Source organism: Gadus macrocephalus, chromosome 17 (assembly GCF_031168955.1).
Source record: "Gadus macrocephalus chromosome 17, ASM3116895v1".
Taxonomy (NCBI): Eukaryota; Metazoa; Chordata; class Actinopteri; order Gadiformes; family Gadidae; genus Gadus; species Gadus macrocephalus.
Window position 1 is genome coordinate 14,447,072 of NC_082398.1, and position 18,797 is coordinate 14,465,868.

The window sequence follows — 18,797 nt, forward strand, 5'->3', positions numbered from 1 at the left end:
CTGCATGAAGGTCTGCATGAAGGTCTGCATGAAGGTCTGCATGAAGGTCTACATGAAGGTCTACATGAAGGTCTGCATGAAGGTCTACATGAAGGTCTTAATAAAGGTGGATTTGTGGGTCAAATGCTCCCCAAATTGTGGCTGCTTGTGATCAGTTAAAAATGGCAGTGAGTAGTAATTGATACTGTGCATATGGAACCATCCAATCATTCATCTGGCCAATGGAAATGACCTGGGAAATGACCCCCCCCCCCACTGACCTGGGTGCGCCCCCCCCCCCACACACACACACTGACCTGGGTGCGCCCCCCCCCCCACTGACCTGGGTGCGGTGCTCGTCCAAGGCTGATCCTGCGGCTGAAGTCCAGCTGGACCTCGCTGCTGTAGTGGTTTGGCGGTTCGTCCCGCTGCCCCTCCAGGACCTGCTGGATCACCGAGCTCATGTCCGCCTCGTCCAGCTCCCCGCACTCCCCCTCGCCCCCTGCTGTCACGTCATGGCCCCTCAGCTCCTGGGACAGTTTGGGGGGGGGGGGGGATAAGATCGGTGATCCAGCAGTTCAGGGAGGAGCAGTAGACTCTTTCTACTTCTTGATAAGTATGGAGGTTTAACGGTTTAACAGGACTTTTTGGTTAGCTTTCTCATATTTCATTGAGTGACTACAAAACTGCTCTATTAATAGAATAGTATAACCATGATTAGATATCAAAGGAGCTTAGATATCTTAAACCCCTTCCTATCCGCCGCTGGAAGGAGTCAAGACCTCTTCTGCTTTTCCTCAAGACTTGTTTTGGATCCCCCCCTTCAGCAGGGGACACCCAAACATGGTGTTGAACTCTGAAAAAGAGCCCCTTCATAAAGTCCATTCGTCAAACCCTAATCAGGCTAACATCACACACGTGCGCACGCACAGACACACACACACACACACGCACACACACACACACACACACACACACACACACACACACACACACACACACACACACACACACACACACACACACACACACACACACACACACACACACACCAAAGGATCAAACAGTACGTTTGATCCTCTCAAGCACTTTTCCATTGCTTTGTCAGAGTCTGACCATAAATATCTTTAGAAGGCACATTCTGGAACATCAGCACAGATGCCTCACAGCAGAGTCTGTACTATCGTGTTCTGGTGGAACAAAGGGCATGTATCAAAAAGGTATAAACCTCTAAGGACACAATCCTATAATCCATCAAAAATAGATATATTCCTATACGTTGGGGAGAAAATAGCAGGACAACCCATAACCAAAGCAAAGGTAGGTGAAGATGCAATGCCTGTGATTAAAGACATGGCATCTCTGGTAGATCGGGATGCAGGAATTTAACAAATTCAGTCTGAAATCATATCAGAAGTCCCCCGACGAATATATACAACCCCTTTGAAAAAACCCTAATTGTCTTCTATAGAAAGTCTGGGAAGTTAAAAGCCAACATAAGATCAGAAATGCCTAACAGTTTCGTCATCATTGGAAGTGGCTCTTGTTTAAATGACTTACAAATGTGAATTTTCTCTCTGTCTGCACGTGTGTGTGTGTGTGTGTGTGTGTGTGTGTGTGTGTGTGTGTGTGTGTGTGTGTGTGTGTGTGTGTGTGTGTGTGCGTGCGCGCGCACGCATGGGTGTTTGGGGGGGACTTCTTTGATGTGTAGATACCTTAAGCTGTTGCCTCCCTCACTCTCCAAGTTGGGCACTCCCCTCACCTTTGTTCCCTCTGTTTTTAATGCGCACCATGTGAACGTTTTCCTATGAGAATCATGTACATCCATTGCCACATGGATGATGTTTGGTAAATCCCTTCCTGTGTTTTCTTAGGGCCATGCTCTCTATGAAACCAAATGCTTTGCTGTCAAGAAGGGTCCTCACACCAATGGTTTCCCTCAGTGAGGCGTCAGACGTGTCAAGTGTGGTTGGAGGCGTGATCACAGTGCTTCATGGACCTGCTCATCAGAATGAAGAATAAGTGACCCCCGACCCTCAGCCAGGCCTGGGCCCCAGGTGAGGGCCCTGGGGTCTGCATGGGACATGGTAGGGTCTGTCTCCAGGTGGTCCCCTGCAGAGCGGGGGTCCGCCTTAAAGACCTCCAGGTGGTGTCACGCAGAGCGGGGGTCAGCTAGGTTAAGTTTCTCCAGGGGGCCAGGCCAAACACCCAGTCTGTACCTGAAATAGTAGGGGTACCTGACAGGAGGGGGTCATGGCATTGGTAAGTACCCGACAGGAGGGGGGTCATATGGCCGTGATCAGTACCTGACAGGGTGGGGGGCAGTCTGAGTAACTCCGGGCGGTACCTTAAAGGAGTTCCTCCTGGAGGTGATGGAGTAGTCCGGGTCCAGGTCCAGGTCGTAGTGCTGGACTGAAAGGATCCTCTTGGTCTTCCTCATCTATGCAGGGGATGGGATGTGTGTGGGGGGTGTGGAGGGTCACCAGGAGAGGTAGGAGGACCACCAGACGACGGATGGGGGGGCGGGTTGAGAAGAGAGGAGAGGAGAGGGAGGAGGAGAGCATAAAGAAGACAACGCCACCACAACGCCTTTCTGATGTGAAGCCAGAGCATGAGGCAGTACTAGAAGCTCAGAATAACCATATGAGGTCACGTGGCCCGCAGAGGTACTACAGCTCTCACACCAATAGAGGGCGCTGTCTCTTTGGAAAGAGGAGGAACGTCTATCAATCACATGGCCCCTGAGACTACAGGAAAGAAGAGAATGCAGGGAAACAATTAAAAACACCCCTGTGGAACGGACCGCACCTTAATCAATAGTTCCAACACACCGCAGCCCTTAGAGCAGAGGGACCCGGTGAAACCGCCACTTACGCTGCGACTGCAATCCACAGAACAATAGTGCACCAGTGCCGTGCTTTATGAGCGACATTCCAGTGGATTCCGCAGAGGTCTTTTAAACGTAAACAGAGGTTTCCGTCTGTTCTCCTACGTCTATGATGTACGACCGCCTGGTATTTTACCCAGGATGCACCGGGGAGAGCGCCGCTGTTGTTTCTGCGAACACGTAACCTTAGTTGGGAAGTATTTGATTTGAAGGGGAAGGGGTGCTGGGCAGATTAGCACCTCTGATGTCCCCCTTGACGTGACTGAACTCAGACGTCGGGGTCTTAATAAGCCCGCAATGTAGCATGTGTTTGACAGCCTGGTGGTGATGGGAGCCATGGCCATACAGTGGGGATAGTTATATAATGTGTGGCAACATATGTTCAGTGTTCTGTACAAACTGGTCACACTTATTCACTGCCTGCCTCGGTTCTGTAAGGCATCGGGTCCAACTAGCACACAGCCCTGCCATCATGAAAAAGACATGAGAAGAGATACCTGTGTCTCGATAAATTATACTTTTAACTGATTTAATAATGAATAAGTCATTCAAATCCATAAACATAGACTGTATAAAGGTACTCCTTAAAGCACATTTAGTAGACAACCAAGTGGATAAGAGTGAGGTACCTCTTTGCATCGCTGGGCATCCGAGCTGTCCAGGTTGTCTTCCTCATAGTCCTCTGAAGCAGAACAGAACACAAGAAGAGTTCATCCACAACAGAACACCATCAGTCAAGCTCTACACATCCATACACCATCACATGAACCCTCAATCAAAACTAGTACTTTAAAACTCGATTGACACTTCCATCCATTTGGGTTGGGAGCTTAACACACTGGCCACGGACCTCGAGTGTGGGTCACCTAGGTCCGTTGGAGATAAGGTAACAGAAACCCCACCGAATCCCACTGGAGAACCATTGCTAGTTCTACAGTGCGATTAATGTGCTTCATTGGCAGCAGTGAGATTTACGACCCGCGCTTTGTTTACCGTGTGTTGTGCATCAACACCAAGATTTATAACCCGACCTCTCTGAGGTGAAGCCTGAGAACGGCAGGGTTTAACCCTCCCCCTCAGTCCTTCTCCGTGGGATGTGTTTATGAGCTGGTCCCCTCCCTACATCTCCGCTCCAAAATATCCCTCTTTAGTTCAGCCAAGGATGGGAGGGAGGAGATGGAGAGAGGAGAGGGAGATGGTAGGGAAGAGAGACAGAGGGGAATAATAGCACAGACAGAGAAGGGCCAAGACGGAGAGAAGCGGAGAGACGGATACACAGTTAGTGTGTATCCGTGTGTCCGAGGGAACGGCAGGAGAAAGAGCGAGAGCGATAGAGTGAGAGTGAGAGTGAGAGAGAGAGAAAAAGAGAAAACGGGAGTTGTGGAGACATTTTGAACAGTCAGGGAGGTGGGAAGTGTAGAAATAAATTACAGTTGAAATGTGTCAAAAATAAAGGTATTAATCATCACATGTATTGCATATAATATATTGATTTGTGGTTTCAGGGTATTTACACAGGGGACATCCAAAAACACACACACCGAACACACACACACACACACACACACACACACACACACACACACACACACACACACACACACACACACACACACACACACACACACACACACACACACACACACACACACACACACACACACATTACATTAAACACTCCACAGCTGTGGGCATCAGTTCTCTTGTCTGGTAGAATCTTGCGATCACGCAGAATACTGACATATAGTGACACTTTTCAGCACACTACATCTATCCTTCCTCCATTCTTTTTTCACACCAAAAGTCTGCTACCTGAAGCCTTCTCACTATGACTAATACTTCCTTGGCATCTCTCTGCTCGCTGTTTGCCAGTGAGTGGGAGTTGGGCTGGGGGGGCTGGGGGTCGATGGGTTGGGGCAGGGGATCGGCTCTGCCAGACTGACTGTTGCGTTGCCAATGCGTCCAATTCCTCCTGGTAGCTTCCCAAACCCACGGAAACCGCTTCCAGTGGTGGTCCAAAGCAACCCATGGCATTGGGTTCCTAGCCTGTTAATGTTGCGGCTCGGGTTATAATGATGTCAGCCTAATCCCAACCGATCTCGATTCCTCCTCATGTGCGGAGAGAGGATTACAGTGGGCGTTTTAATACACAGATCACCGAGGGCATGACTCCAGTTCCTTTATTCAAACACATGTCAGAAGGATATTAGGAGTCTTTGAAGGCAAATCGGTCGCAGTTTAAGTCGTTCATTTTGCACGGGAGCATACAAAGACTGTAGTGTTTGTCGTGTCCATTTCGGTTAAAGGACGTATATATGGGCGGCATGTAGATCTGGAGGTCGAGCGGGTTGGCTGGTAACCGGAAGGTTGCTAGTTCGATCCCCAGCTCCTCTAGCTGAGTGTCGAGGTGTCTCTGAGCAATAAGTCTCACCGTAACTGCTCCCGACGAGGTGTGAACGTGTGCATGGGCTGAATGTTAGGCAATATTGTAAAGCGCTTCGAGTGGCCACTGTTTAGAAATGCGCTCTATAAATGCAGGCCATTTACCATTAACCAAATAGCTATATTATACTGTATGTGAAGTTACAGTTGAAAGGACCAGTTCAAGTTAAGTTTGTCCAAAGTTGGTCTCTGTTTCTTTTTTTTTTTTTTACAGTGAATAGACGTGGAATGCGACAACAACAGATAAAGTTTGTTTATTAAAAAAGTTTGTGGTGTGACAAATTCTACTTTTTTTTACTGGTTCCTGTTTTTCGTCTCCCACGAGAACAATCTCACGGCGAGACGGAATTCCATATCCCGATTTAGACACAAGTACGATTTGAGGCAGAGAACAGCTGGTGTTACTTACCGTTAACCTCCTCTATCTAATCGAATCACTGGACTCTGAAAGAGAGATAGTAGTAAAGGAGATATGGATCAGACTGCTGCATCCTGGTTGCATACTGGTTTGTTTGAGCAACATACAAGATTAGATAAGACCTTATTGATCGTTGAAGGCAACTTCATTTTGAAAGGCACTATATACAATTTGAATTATAATAAAAAACAGATGTAGTACAATGCCATTTCATATATTTAATGTGTATTAGGAATGCACTGTATAAACAGTATCTAATAGCATGCATGTACAGTATGATGTAAATGAAAATTGTCTATTGTACCAAGAAGCATCGAGATTGTGATCAAACTAATGTATGTTGTAAAGATAACGCTAAATAGAAATCAAAAATCAAATCGCTATTGGTCAAAATGAGTGGAATGGGATATGGTTGGTCTGGTGATATGGTTGAGATAAAGCTGGTCTTGGCCCTTTGTGAGTGGTATGTACTAAGGAAAGTTCAAATGTATCTAGTGCGCCAAAGAGGCAAGGAATAGGAAGCTTGTAGAGTCTGCGTGAGCCAGAGACCTACATCTGCTCTGAGTGGAGAGGATGACTCCTGCATTGCTCTGGGGGCCCAACGGACCACCGTCCAATATGCAGTCAGGGAAATGTGTGTGTGTGTGTGTGGGGGAGGGGGGAGTCTGTGTGTGTGTAAAGCGTTATGTGGGACTGCTGTGTGTGCGTTTGTGCATTTAATCTTTCTATGTATGTGTGACTGTGTGTGCCCATTTTTGTAATCCCTATCAATGTTAGTGTTCTATGTGTATGATGTGTGTGTGTGTGTGTGTGTGTGTGTGTGTGTGTGTGTGTGTGTGTGTGTGTGTGTGTGTCTTTGTGCACCCCAATGTTTGTAATCCTAATGTCTCCTGTCTGTTAGATCTCAGTATCTCTGTGTCAGTATGTACGTGCGTGCATGATGGAAATTAATGATCATTCATGTGCTTACATCAGGATCTTTAATCAATTACTTGTTGACAATTTCCAACATGTGAGCTCTATGTATCATCCAACCAGACGGAGACATTACTGCACATATAAATGAAGCAATAACTCCACGCTTATGCATTACCTTACATATAAAAGCCCTCCCCTCTGATAACCCATCCCTCCCATGTGGTTTCATCCAATGGGCTGGTCTCTCCAATCTTGCCCTCTCTTTATGCCTTCCACATGCTCACCCTTGCTCCCCTCCTCTGTCCATTCTGCTTCCCATTTTTCCTTCCCTCGTCATTTTGCCCTTAGTCTCCTGCTGTCTTTATATCCCAGATGTCTCTCTCTCTCTCTCTCTCTCTCTCTCTCTCTCTCTCTCTCTCTCTCGCTCCACCTCTCTCGCTCCACCTCTCTCTCGATCTCTCTCTACCACATTTTCCCCCCTTCAGCTTACTGACGTTCTGGGAGGCCGGTCGGGAGGCATGTGACTGGAGGATCACGCGGCCGTCTGGGCACAGCCAGTGTCATTTCCCACAGTTCTCCAGGGTGACTCAGCACTAAACGGTACCAGGAGACTCCTGCCCGTCTCTTTACACTACACTACACTCTCTTTACACTTTTCACTAATCCCTTCATGATTTCACGTGACTTTCAGGGTTCCTCATAAGGTCGCGAGCCAACCGATAGAAAGAACCCAGCGTGATGTCGAAACGGTTCATAGCCCAGATGCTGAAGAGCAAGTTTTACACAGTGCTTCAAAGTGGAGGAGGGAGAGAGAAACTTTCTCGCCAAGTCCTTTAACGCTGTCATTGGGCTTCTCTAAACAGCCACAACAATCATAAACAACAACCCCCTGCTCGTTCAGCCGTTGACTAACGGCATGTCGACATGTGTTCTGCTCCAGCCAAGAGACCTCCCCCTCTCTCTACACGCCGTGGTCAAACCAGGACAGGATGAGACACTGGAGCCTGACTCACTGCCAGGTCTCATGTCCCAGCCCTGAGGTCTCCTCCTCCTCCACATGCTGCTAGGAGCCGTCAGAGAGGAGATTGAATCCCCTCGTCTCGGATTTGGCTAGCCTGGTCTTGGGGAGGGCTGTCGGCAGAGGAGGAGGTGGGATGCTCTCTGCTAAGGAATGTTGAACAACGGACAACTGCTGATGATCTTCCCTATGTAAAGACCATGTGTGTTTGATCCCTCCCTGTGTGACGCACGAGTTTGAAGATGTATAAGGCCCGTGTTTTGAGACCTGTCCCTTCTTTTGCTTTGAAACACATTCTCGGTTTGGATACAGTGATCACAGTTTCCGTGCCGTTACAACATATGCTATGCAGGTGATTTTGGGATTCTTCAGTTTTGCCAAAAATAAGAGTCTGGAAGTTATATTCGTTCCATGGCAGACCTGCTGGAGCGCATCTATCAAGACTGTTGTTTAGTGGGGTGGGTCCCCCTCCCCCCCCCCCTTCCTTGTGAAAGACTCAGCTGACTGTGATGAAGGCTGTCTGGAGACAATGGTCCTGATCTAATCCATAACATCTGACCCCCCCCCCCCCCCCCCCCCTGTGTCTCTCAACCCTGAGACGTTGAGGTTTACTCTGAGAACACTTCCTGTTTTACATTCATAAGAGTTTGCTCATATGCAAACAGTTAGTCTAGGTGGATGTGCCTGAGGGGCCTGGACAGAACATGGCTCGGGTCCAATCAGATGCCAGGAGAAGCTGCCTGTACTGATCTTTGGCATCTGGCTGGACGTTCTCATGTGTGATGTTACTAAAGGGCCCCTTAAGGATGTTGCGCCTCGAGGACCTTTGACAGTATCTTTTGTCATACAGCCTAATTTACTATTTATATGGTACTGTTAGTCATTTCTTTCCAAACGCAAAGACAAAGAGACTTACAGTGAATATTAATGATACTTGTGAGAGTCAAACATTCATCTTCTTCATTTACTTGGCTCTATTGCACTCCAATTCGTTCTCCAAATGGTTCCATCCAAGTGGTTCAGAACAAAACACATAAAAAAAACAACTTGGGCCCAATCTCAATACTTCCCCTTACCCCTTATCTTCCCCCTTACCCTTGAAGTTGCGCGTTCATGTGAGAGCTAGTGGTGTCTCAATACCCAATTTGATCAAGATTAAGGGATAAGATTGAGTGCTATGTACCCCTTATTTTTAAGATGATTTGAGAGCTCACTTGCTCCTCCAAGGGCTATCCCAGAGCACATAGCGAAACCGGGAATTTTCAAAAAAACATGGCTGCTTGAAGCGAGGAATATTTTACAGCTATCTACACAACTTTTTATATGTTTATAATGACTCGGTTTGATCTGAAATGTGCTACACGAACGATGCATAGTATTGTAGGTCTTAACTGAAGCTTTCAAACGGTAGTTTTAGGATACAATTAGCGCGAATACCACCGGCACTCCATTGGCTTATATGGTAGCTTGCCAGCTAGATGGCCTGCAGCGGATTCGAATTGTATCTGAATCCGTTCGGTTCGTTTATCACAGTTCGGAGCATTCTGGAGATCCGCGGATTTCGGTTTCATGAAGGCATTGCCTTATGTAGCGTATTTTGCCTACTGTAGAATACGTCCGATCCAAGGGTGTTTAGGACCCAGCGGAATGCATTCTCTCCAGTGCTGCCCGAGCCAATGAGACTTTTCCCGCCCCTCCCTTCAGCCTGTCAGCGTTCAAAACAAACTGGGCTTTAAACTTCGTTGCGCTCGTCGCCAGAGTTCTAAGCCTCGTCGGCCGTTAACCCTTCCATGTTACACTCAGTGCACCATGTTTTCAAATGCATTTAGGGGAACATTTATTGCACAAAAAAGCCTTGCAAGTTGTCTGATTGCAGTCAATTAACACATTGCAAATAGACTGTGGGTCTCATTCATTTTTGTGTTTCTCCCCCAAACCCGCCGTCAAAAAAAAGTCCGCCTTTTTACTATCACGGACATGATCCTAATCCGAACCGTATCCGAAACCGAGGCCCAAAACGGTTATCTGAACCGAACCGTGGACACACTGATCCGTTTCACCACTATGCTACACACACCCTCAACTCTTCAACGATGGCGGCAGCATCTAAGATATATATATATATATCGCTCTTCTTCTCTGGCTTTTATTGGTGTTTCGGCGCTCTGGTGACGGGGCAGCCAGCTGGCGACGATGAATGATGACGTACCCGAAACCGAGTGGCGTCTCATTTCATAGGGGAAAGATCTCAGCCCTTGGCCCTTACACTTGCAAGTGCTAGGGTTAAGACAAAGACAAAGACAAAGCAAAAGGGGCAAGGGGAAGAATCGAGATTCGGCCTTGGTCTTCCAGATGAACGGATGTAACCTCTCAGCCTCACGCGCTTCACGATGCAACAGGCCGTTGCACCGTGCAGTGCGGTTGAACCACCATGGAGAATGCCGCAGCCAGGAAACAGCAATATCAACAGCAGCCGGGGTCCTCACCTCTGAGCTCCCTCGGCGAACCGGGCTCCCCGCTCAGCCTCTTGAAAAGCGAGCGCATCACCTTGGCACTGCCGAAGCGCTTGAAGCGCGTGCGCACGTTCCCGTGGTACCACTCCAACGTGCCGATCTTGAGCACCCTGCGAAGACAAGTGGGCGTTAAAATTGGATTGGGCTCTTTGGCGTCGCCCCACAACAGACACATCAACCACATTGAGTCACCGTATCGAATCCGAAAGAACGGACATAACCGCAATAATGGAACGATGATGGATAAACAGTACCTAATATAATGGATCACAGAATGGACATCTGGTGTGCGGACACAGCCAATACGTGTCTGGAAGTTGGAGTGAATGAATGAGTGAATTCATAGTTTTCGTCAAGGGATGTTGCATTGTTTTAAGGAAGCCCGCCCCGAGGGCAGAACAAAGCTTTCTTTCCGCTCCCCACAGCCAGCTATCTTTACCAGATTAGTTTAGCCCAAAATAATCAGACTGAAAGATTCTGAGGCCTTCTCATAATTGTAACAGAATAGAATGCTTGCCTCCAATATAAGTCAATAATATAAGAACAAGTGAATTATAACAAATTATCAAAATAATTTAAATACAATATATATGAGTTATATGACTTGATAGGCTGCCATTTCTAACCTGTTCAATGTCTACCCTGGCTGTGACCTATCTTGTGTCTTGCCTATCCTGGGTCTCACTAGCATGGTTCTTACCTGACCCTGGTCTTACCCACACCGGGTCTTACCTGGCCTGGGTATTACCCAGTCTGGGTCTTACCTGACCTCAGTCCTACCCAGCCTGGGTCTTAGTTGGTCTGGGTCTTCGCTGCCAATACCTTACCTAGCATGAGTCTACCTATTCTGGCTCTTACCTGGCCTATGTCTTACCTATCTTGAGTCTACCTATGCTGGCTCTTACCTGGCCATGCGGCAGGGGTCACACACCCAGCCCAGCTCCTTCTTGTTGTAACGGCTGCATGCCTTGCAGGTGAAAAGCTGGCAGTCAAGACACTGCCGCTTGCTGTTGACCAGGAACTTGAATGGTTGGAGGCAGCGGATGCAGTGAGACTCCGACAAACTGCTCTGCTTGCCCAGGAGCTCGATCTTACTGTCTTCCTTCTCAATCTTAGTCTTCAGGTCACTGGTGTAGAAAACAAAAAACAATGACGCAGGTCATTTCTAATGATGTGCCCCATTTTAATCAAATGTGATGCTTTCGTGTTAAACAAGGTGCTGCACAATTGAAAAAGAAAATTTATACCGATACACAACCCGGTCTCACGAAAATACGTGACACTGTCACGTTATTTAATCTATTGAAACGTGATCAGGGTCACGTATTTTCAAAATGTTCGTGTCAAAAAGCACAAATTTCAAACCCATGTATTTCAATTGGAAGTATTTGTCGTGTCACTAAGCACGACTTCCAAACTAAGGTTCTGTCCAGGGGCGTTCTCCCTAATGTCCCTTAAGGAGCTCCGTACAGAACATTTATTGTTAAAAATTGTCTGTGATAACTAACAATATGACAGCTTTTGGCCACCCGTTTCTACTTAAACTTGTCTGTGAACAATATGACAGCTTTAGGCCACCCGTTTCTACTTTCACCTTTGATTCTGAGAAATTGTGACAATTCACAGATATATTAAATGCAGGTGCGCTGCTCAGGCAAACCGCGAAGGAAAAAGGGTAGCTGCTTCATCAGTTCTTTTTCGAATTGTATGTCTTGATGTTTTGATCTAGCCATAGATGTATTGTCTTGTTTTTGGCTACGTGAATGGAAGTCCGCGTCAATGCCTCGCAAGTCCAGTGTCGCGAGCGGACGTGACATCTAGAAATCAGACCGTATAATAATGGGTTATCATTAATATTGATGTGTAGGGGTTGATTATAACTCGTGAATAATATTGTTTATACCACATTCTGGGGGAATACTCGTATTCTGATTGGCTGCAGGGTGTGTATTATCTCCTGATATAGGCCTACAGACACCTGCTAAGTAGTTCCAGTCAGTGTTTAGATTCTCTGCCCGAGCCCGAGCCCGACCCGACCCGACCCGCGGGCCGGGTCGGGCCGATATTTCACACCACTATCCTCGGGCCGGGCCTTTGATCGAGCGATTTTATTTTTATTTTATCATTGGTTTATTGGCCTAATCTGAGGAGAAATCGATGCCATAAACAGAAATATTATAGGTCTTTATTACACGGGTCTTCTCAATGCCGTGGAACGCTCCGATCACTTGCATGGGTCCGGTGACTTGTCAACCCCTCTGCTGATCAACACTACGAAGGCTGGTAACGAATAAATTGTAAAAAAGACACAGCATGTGAAGTTATTTTTTCGTTTTGACAGTAGCCGTGTAATAAGCGGGCTAATGTATAGAACGTCGCCGGTCAATATCGAAAATAAGACCCTTCAGGGCGAAGCAAGACACCTTCGCTGCGCGTCGGTGTAGGCCTACTGTTCGCCCTGGTGGGGCTTATTTTCCCGATAATGACCGGCGTTCTATGCATTATCCCTACATATATATTTAGCAGAGTAGACTAAATGTGAACAAAGTTACATATGTATTGTTACGTATTTTAAGAACACCAAACATATTAGCCGTAAATACTACACATAGCCACAAGGGGAGCAGGACATTACTGAAGGCTGCAATAGATACTTTAGCCACAGAGGGCAGCACCACAGACCAGGCGAGGAAAGCCGGGATTACGTCACACCGGTTCCTCACAATTCTTCCAGTCCGCGCTGCTGAGTCCATAAAAAGCCTCCACATCGTGGAGGCCGGTAGAATTCTTCCGGCAGCGATTAGACATAGGTGGGTTTATGGGCTATGATCAGCTAGGAGAACGCTCGCACGTGCTTAGAATACATCTTCAATCTCTCTTTGCTTCAGAGTATCAGTTTACCATACCGAAAATACTTTATACTAAATAAAGTCTCTTTAAAGCTATTCCTTTGGATTCGATCCCTTTCCTTGAAGAAAACGCAATAGTATTAAAAAATGTTTAGGTTGAAATCGGGCTCGGGCTCATAATTACAGTTAATCTGTCGGGCGGGCCGGGCTCGGACAGAACGTGCACGGGCTCGGGCTTGGTTTTCTTTATTAATCGAATGGGAAATGCAATAGGCCTATTTTAGGACCGAATCACCGTTAAACTTGTTTCTAATAACATTCCTAGCGAGAAATATATTTTTTACTTGCACAATCTTTAGTCAGTGATTACGTCTGATCTTTAGTTTTATAGTTATTAGGAAGATTTTATCGGCTCGCTCGCATGTTTCAACGACGTCAGGTTGCTAGGGACGGTGCTTTCGCTAAACTAGCAGCTCACGTGTTTCCTGCGTTTGTGTTATTAATCCGTTACTTTATGTAGCCTAACTTTTAATGATATCATCTTGTTAGAAACACGTATATCCAACCCAGTCGCCTAAAGCATACGTTGACAGTGAACACTGGATTACGTCACATTTCAACATAAAATAGCGTGTTATACACACACACACACACACACACACACACACACACACACACACACACACACACACACACACACACACACACACACACACACACACACACACACACACACACACACACACACAATGCATTTCGCTGCTAAAACAACAACAACAGATATTCCCTCAATTATTATTACTTTCAAAACGTTGGCCAAGGTTGAATATCCTTTTTATTTGGGCTGCTTCTAGGACATTTTGGGTGGATTTTGAACGGTATGTGGGCAGGACGTTTTTTGCAGGACCTGGCAACCCTGCGCTGTTGCCCGGGGCTCCGGAACAGATCTGGATCCACTATGGCCAAAAGACTTGTATGCCCCCCCCCCCCCCCCCTTGAATAAATTCTATGGCAGAATAAAGAATAAATTCATGCATTATCATTCAACTTGAACATGTGCTTTTACAGTATAGCGTGGTGGAGGGGTGACGTATGTTGGCCAACCCGGAAGTGAGCGTCGCCCTGGTTTCCCTTGACAAAAAGCCAACGGGTTTTTCCATTGGATTTTGGATTATTGCAGAAAAATTAGCATCTTTGAAGCACCTCCTCAAAAACTGAAAATAAATAAATAAATAAAAATATCTGTGCTCCAAAGAACGAAATGTAAACCAATGCATTCTGAATGGGAGTGTTTCACAGATTTTTCCATGCTACACAGAACGAAATATAAACCCATGCAAATAAAGACTTCATATTCATAATAATTTAAATATCATTAATCTCCTGAGTGTGTAGAGTGGTATTCTATTTTTTTCAACGGGGCTGCATCCAGTCACTTGACCGTCATGGTTGCTATGGTGGTTGCTATCGACCGCCCCCTCTAATCCTTACATGGTTCTAAAAACCACACGGCAAAGGAGCTGCCGTCCATTGTGTTGTTTTTGTCGTAAACTAGGGTCCGATGGTTAAAAAATAGACAGATATTCCAAGGTATCCTTAAAAGGCAGCTTGGATGTTTTTATTTTGTGCAGTTTAGACTTCTTCTATAACCTATTTTTGAAAGCAAAACACCAAGCTCATTGATTTAACGAGGCAGGGTTATTTGAAACAATTTATTAAATAAATATGTATGAGAGGTCATTCCTTCTCATTTTGCTTCCTATTTATGTCTAGTGTACAACCCTACTGTCCACAAGCATCACCCCCCCCCCCTCCCCATATGGATTTGGAGAATTGCTGCCACGTCCCAGTGGTGGAGGTATCATATATATGAAAGAGGGCATTCAATTATACTACAATGATCAATTAGGAGGCCGAAGCCCTAAAGGAAGTGATGCAATAGGTGACTGAGTCGACAACATTTAAGTAAGCCTTGGGGTCTCTTATATATCAAAGGGGGTCTCAAAGGACGCATATACGCTTCAACCTGTGGCTTACAGGAAATGACTCAGCAAGTGCTCCATCTCGTTGCCCCTCACCCAGCGGCTCCCTTGCAAGATTTTGGCCTGAAGTTCTTCCCAGACCTGCACCGTAGCCATCCAACCTGCATATCTGAGAATCAGGCCTCTCTTTAATAATGACAAAAAGTTATGAGAGAAATACACATAAACTTTTGTTGTCTCATAAGCGGCGTAATGCCGGCTCCTTTTGACCTTTTGACCCCAGACTTCTGAGGGAATAGCTGAATCAATTCATTAGTCAATCAGAAGTATGTAAATATCTTCCCGGTGGCGGAAGAGGGCGAACAAGGTGTCCTTCAACATCTACGATTGCAACGGTGCCACACACGAGCATATTCGAACATGTTTAATGGTAGTAATTAGCAGTCGCAAATTGGAGGCCTTAATCAATAATGAACAGCTATTGATTTACTTCCCGATAGAAATTTGTGACAAATGACATGTTATTTAGCATCTACACGTTGAGCTGAGTCCAATGACACCAAGCATGACACTCTAGCAAATGGTAACATGTATTTTACATGGTACATATGGTCTAGGACATGATCTCGGTGTGGCAAGAGGGCGAGCTTGATCTCATTGGACTCAGCTTAACGTGTAGATGCTAAATAACATGTAATTTGTCAAAAATCTCCATCGGGAAGCAAATCTATAGCTGGTCATTATTGATTAAGGCCTCCATATTCGACAGCTAATTACTACCCCGAAACATATTCAAATATGATCATGTGTGGCACTGTTGCAATCGCCTCGAAACGTAGATGTCAAAGGACACCTTGTTTGCCCCGTTACGCCTCCGGGAAGATATTTTCATACTTCTAATGGATTGATTCATATTTTAAGGTTCTCGGAGTGAGACTTTAAGCGTCTGCAGCAGAAGTGTTGAGACGAAAGTTGATATCAAGACATTTATAGAATATTCCGATTCACATTATGATTCTTCGTCATAACTATCCGACCAAACATCCTTCACATTCACTGAGCGAATATTATGAAAGTCCAGGCCCCCCTCCATCTCGTTGCAGCTGCACCCAGCGGCTCGCTTGCATGATTTTGGCCTGAAGTTCTTCCCAGACCTACACCCTAGCCATCCAACATGCATATCTTAGAATCAGGCCTCTCTTTAATAGTGACAAAAAGTTATGAGAGAAATACACATGAACTTTTTGTTATCTCATAAGCGGCGTGGTGCCGGCTCCTTTTGACCCCAGACTTCAAAAACGTGGCCACAGGCCAGCTGTGTCTACACACCTTAAGCCACAAATGTACACATCCATCCCACAAAAAATGGGGACTAGAAACTAACCTCTGTCTTATGTACATTTACTGTACTGTTGGAGGTCACGCCCCTTTTCCGGCCTTTTCGAGATAGCTAGGGATACTGAAATGTTTACACGCATTTCCCGGGGCCCAGAGAACGACATATCCGAGATTTGGAGTTCTAGCCCTTAGAGAAAAAAAGTTTTCCCAAATGGACTGTCATTTGGACAAAGCCCCTCAGAAGTGTTGCCTGCAAGACCTAATGGTCCAGAATGTGGTGGAAAAACAGTTTTTGAGATAGGAAGGTCCTACCGCTCTGAAATTTGAATACCTTATTCTAGGGCCTAACTGGGACCCCCGCACCGAAACTTGGCCCGGTCGGACCCCGAGGGCGTTCGCCCTCTTCCGCCACCGGGAAGATATTTACATACTTCTGATTGACTAATGAATTGATTCAGCTATTCCCTCAGAAGTCTGGGGTCAAAAGGTCAAAAGGAGTCGGCACCACGCCGCTTATGAGACAACAAAAGTTTATGTGTATTTCTCTCATAACTTTTTGTCATTATTAAAGAGAGGCCTGATTCTCAGATATGCAGTTTGGATGGCTACGGTGCAGGTCTGGGAAGAACTTCAGGCCAAAATCTTGCAAGCGAGCCGCTGGGTGAGGGGCAACGAGATGGAGCACTTGCTGAGTCATTTCCTGTAAGCCACAGGTTGAAGCGTATATGCGTCCTTTGAGACCCCCTTTGATATATAAGAGACCCCAAGGCTTACTTAAATGTTGTCGACTCAGTCACCTATTGCATCACTTCCTTTAGGGCTTCGGCCTCCTAATTGATCATTGTAGTATAATTGAATGCCCTCTTTCATATATATGATACCTCCACCACTGGGACGTGGCAGCAATTCTCCAAATCCATATGGAGAGGGGGGGGGGGGGTGATGCTTGTGGACAGTAGGGTTGTACACTAGACATAAATAGGAAGCAAACTCAGGAGAAGGAATGACCTCTCATAAATATTTATTTAATAAATTGTTTCAAATAACCCTGCCTCGTTAAATCGTTGTTCACATTTAGTCTACTCTACTAAATATATATGTAGGGATAATGCATAGAACGCCGGTCATTATCGGGAAAATAAGCCCCACCAGGGCGAACAGTAGGCCTACACCGACGTGCAGCGAAGGTGTCTTGCTTCGCCCTGAAGGGTCTTATTTTCGATATTGACCGGCGACGTTCTATACATTAGCCCGCTTATTACACGGCTACTGCCAAAACGAAAAAATAACTTCACATGCTGTGTCCTTTTTACAATTTATTCGTTACCAGCATTCGTAGTGTTGATCAGCAGAGGGGTTGACAAGTCACCGGACCCATGCAAGTCAACGGAGCGTTCCACGGCATTGAGAAGACCCGTGTAATAAAGACCTATATTATTTCTGTTTATGGCATAGATTTCTCCTCAGATTAGGCTAATAAACCAATGATAAAATAAAAATAAAAACGCTCGATCAAAGGCCCGGCCCGAGGATAGTGGTGGGAAATATCGGCCCGACCCGGCCCGCGGGTCGGGTCGGGTCGGGCTCGGGCTCGGGCAGAGAATCTAAACACTGACTGGAACTACTTAGCAGGTGTCTGTAGGCCTATATCAGGAGATAATACACACCCTGCAGCCAATCAGAATACGAGTATTCCCCCAGACTGTGGTATAAACAATATTATTCACGAGTTATAATCAACCCCTACACATCAATATTAATGATAACCCATTATTATACGGTATGATTTCTAGATGTCACGTCCGCTCGCGACACTGGACTTGCGAGGCATCGACGCGGACTTCCATAGCCAAAAACAATAGAATAGAATAGAATAAACTTTATTGTCATTGTACAAGACAACGACATTTTGTATGGAGCAGTCCTCCTCCAGTTGCACAGTTCTATAAATAAAATAAATAAAAAATAAAATAAATAAAATAAATAAAATAAATAAAATAAATAAAATAAATAAAATAAATAAATAAATAAATCAGTATCAGCAATATATAAATATATATATATATATATATATATGCACACACATACACATACACACACATACATATATATATATATATACACACATAAATAAAATACTTATATAATTAGAATGTTTTAAAAAGTCCTGAAGTGCAATAGTGCAATCATGTGTGTATGAGATGAGATGGGGAGTATCAGTGTGGCAATAGAGTGGGAGTGGAGTTTAGCAGTGTCACAGCTCCATGATAGAAACTGTCCTGCAGTCTTGTAGTGCGGGCGGGCAGTGTCCTGTATCGTCTTCCTGAGGGCATGAGAGTGAAGAGGCAGTGTCCAGGGTTTGTGCTGTCTCTGAGGATGCCCATAACCCTCAGAGTACAGCGGGTCTGGTAGATGTCCTCCAGTCTGGGGAGCTGGGTGCCGGTGATCCTCTC

General features: G+C 45.8%; 1 protein-coding gene across 3 annotated transcripts in view; it reads right to left on the bottom strand.

Annotated features, from left to right (window-relative positions):
* Positions 1–18,797, bottom strand: part of mlphb (melanophilin b) — a 54,508-nt gene that overhangs the window by 9,350 nt on the left and 26,361 nt on the right. For all 3 annotated transcript variants that reach the window (XM_060077025.1, XM_060077028.1, XM_060077026.1), the window contains 5 exons: positions 11,081–11,302; positions 10,149–10,285; positions 3,496–3,548; positions 2,327–2,419; positions 323–509 (listed from right to left, as the gene is read on the bottom strand). In XM_060077025.1, coding sequence (XP_059933008.1) covers positions 323–509; positions 2,327–2,419; positions 3,496–3,548; positions 10,149–10,285; positions 11,081–11,302 — 692 coding nt within the window. The remainder of the gene's footprint in view (positions 1–322; positions 510–2,326; positions 2,420–3,495; positions 3,549–10,148; positions 10,286–11,080; positions 11,303–18,797) is intronic.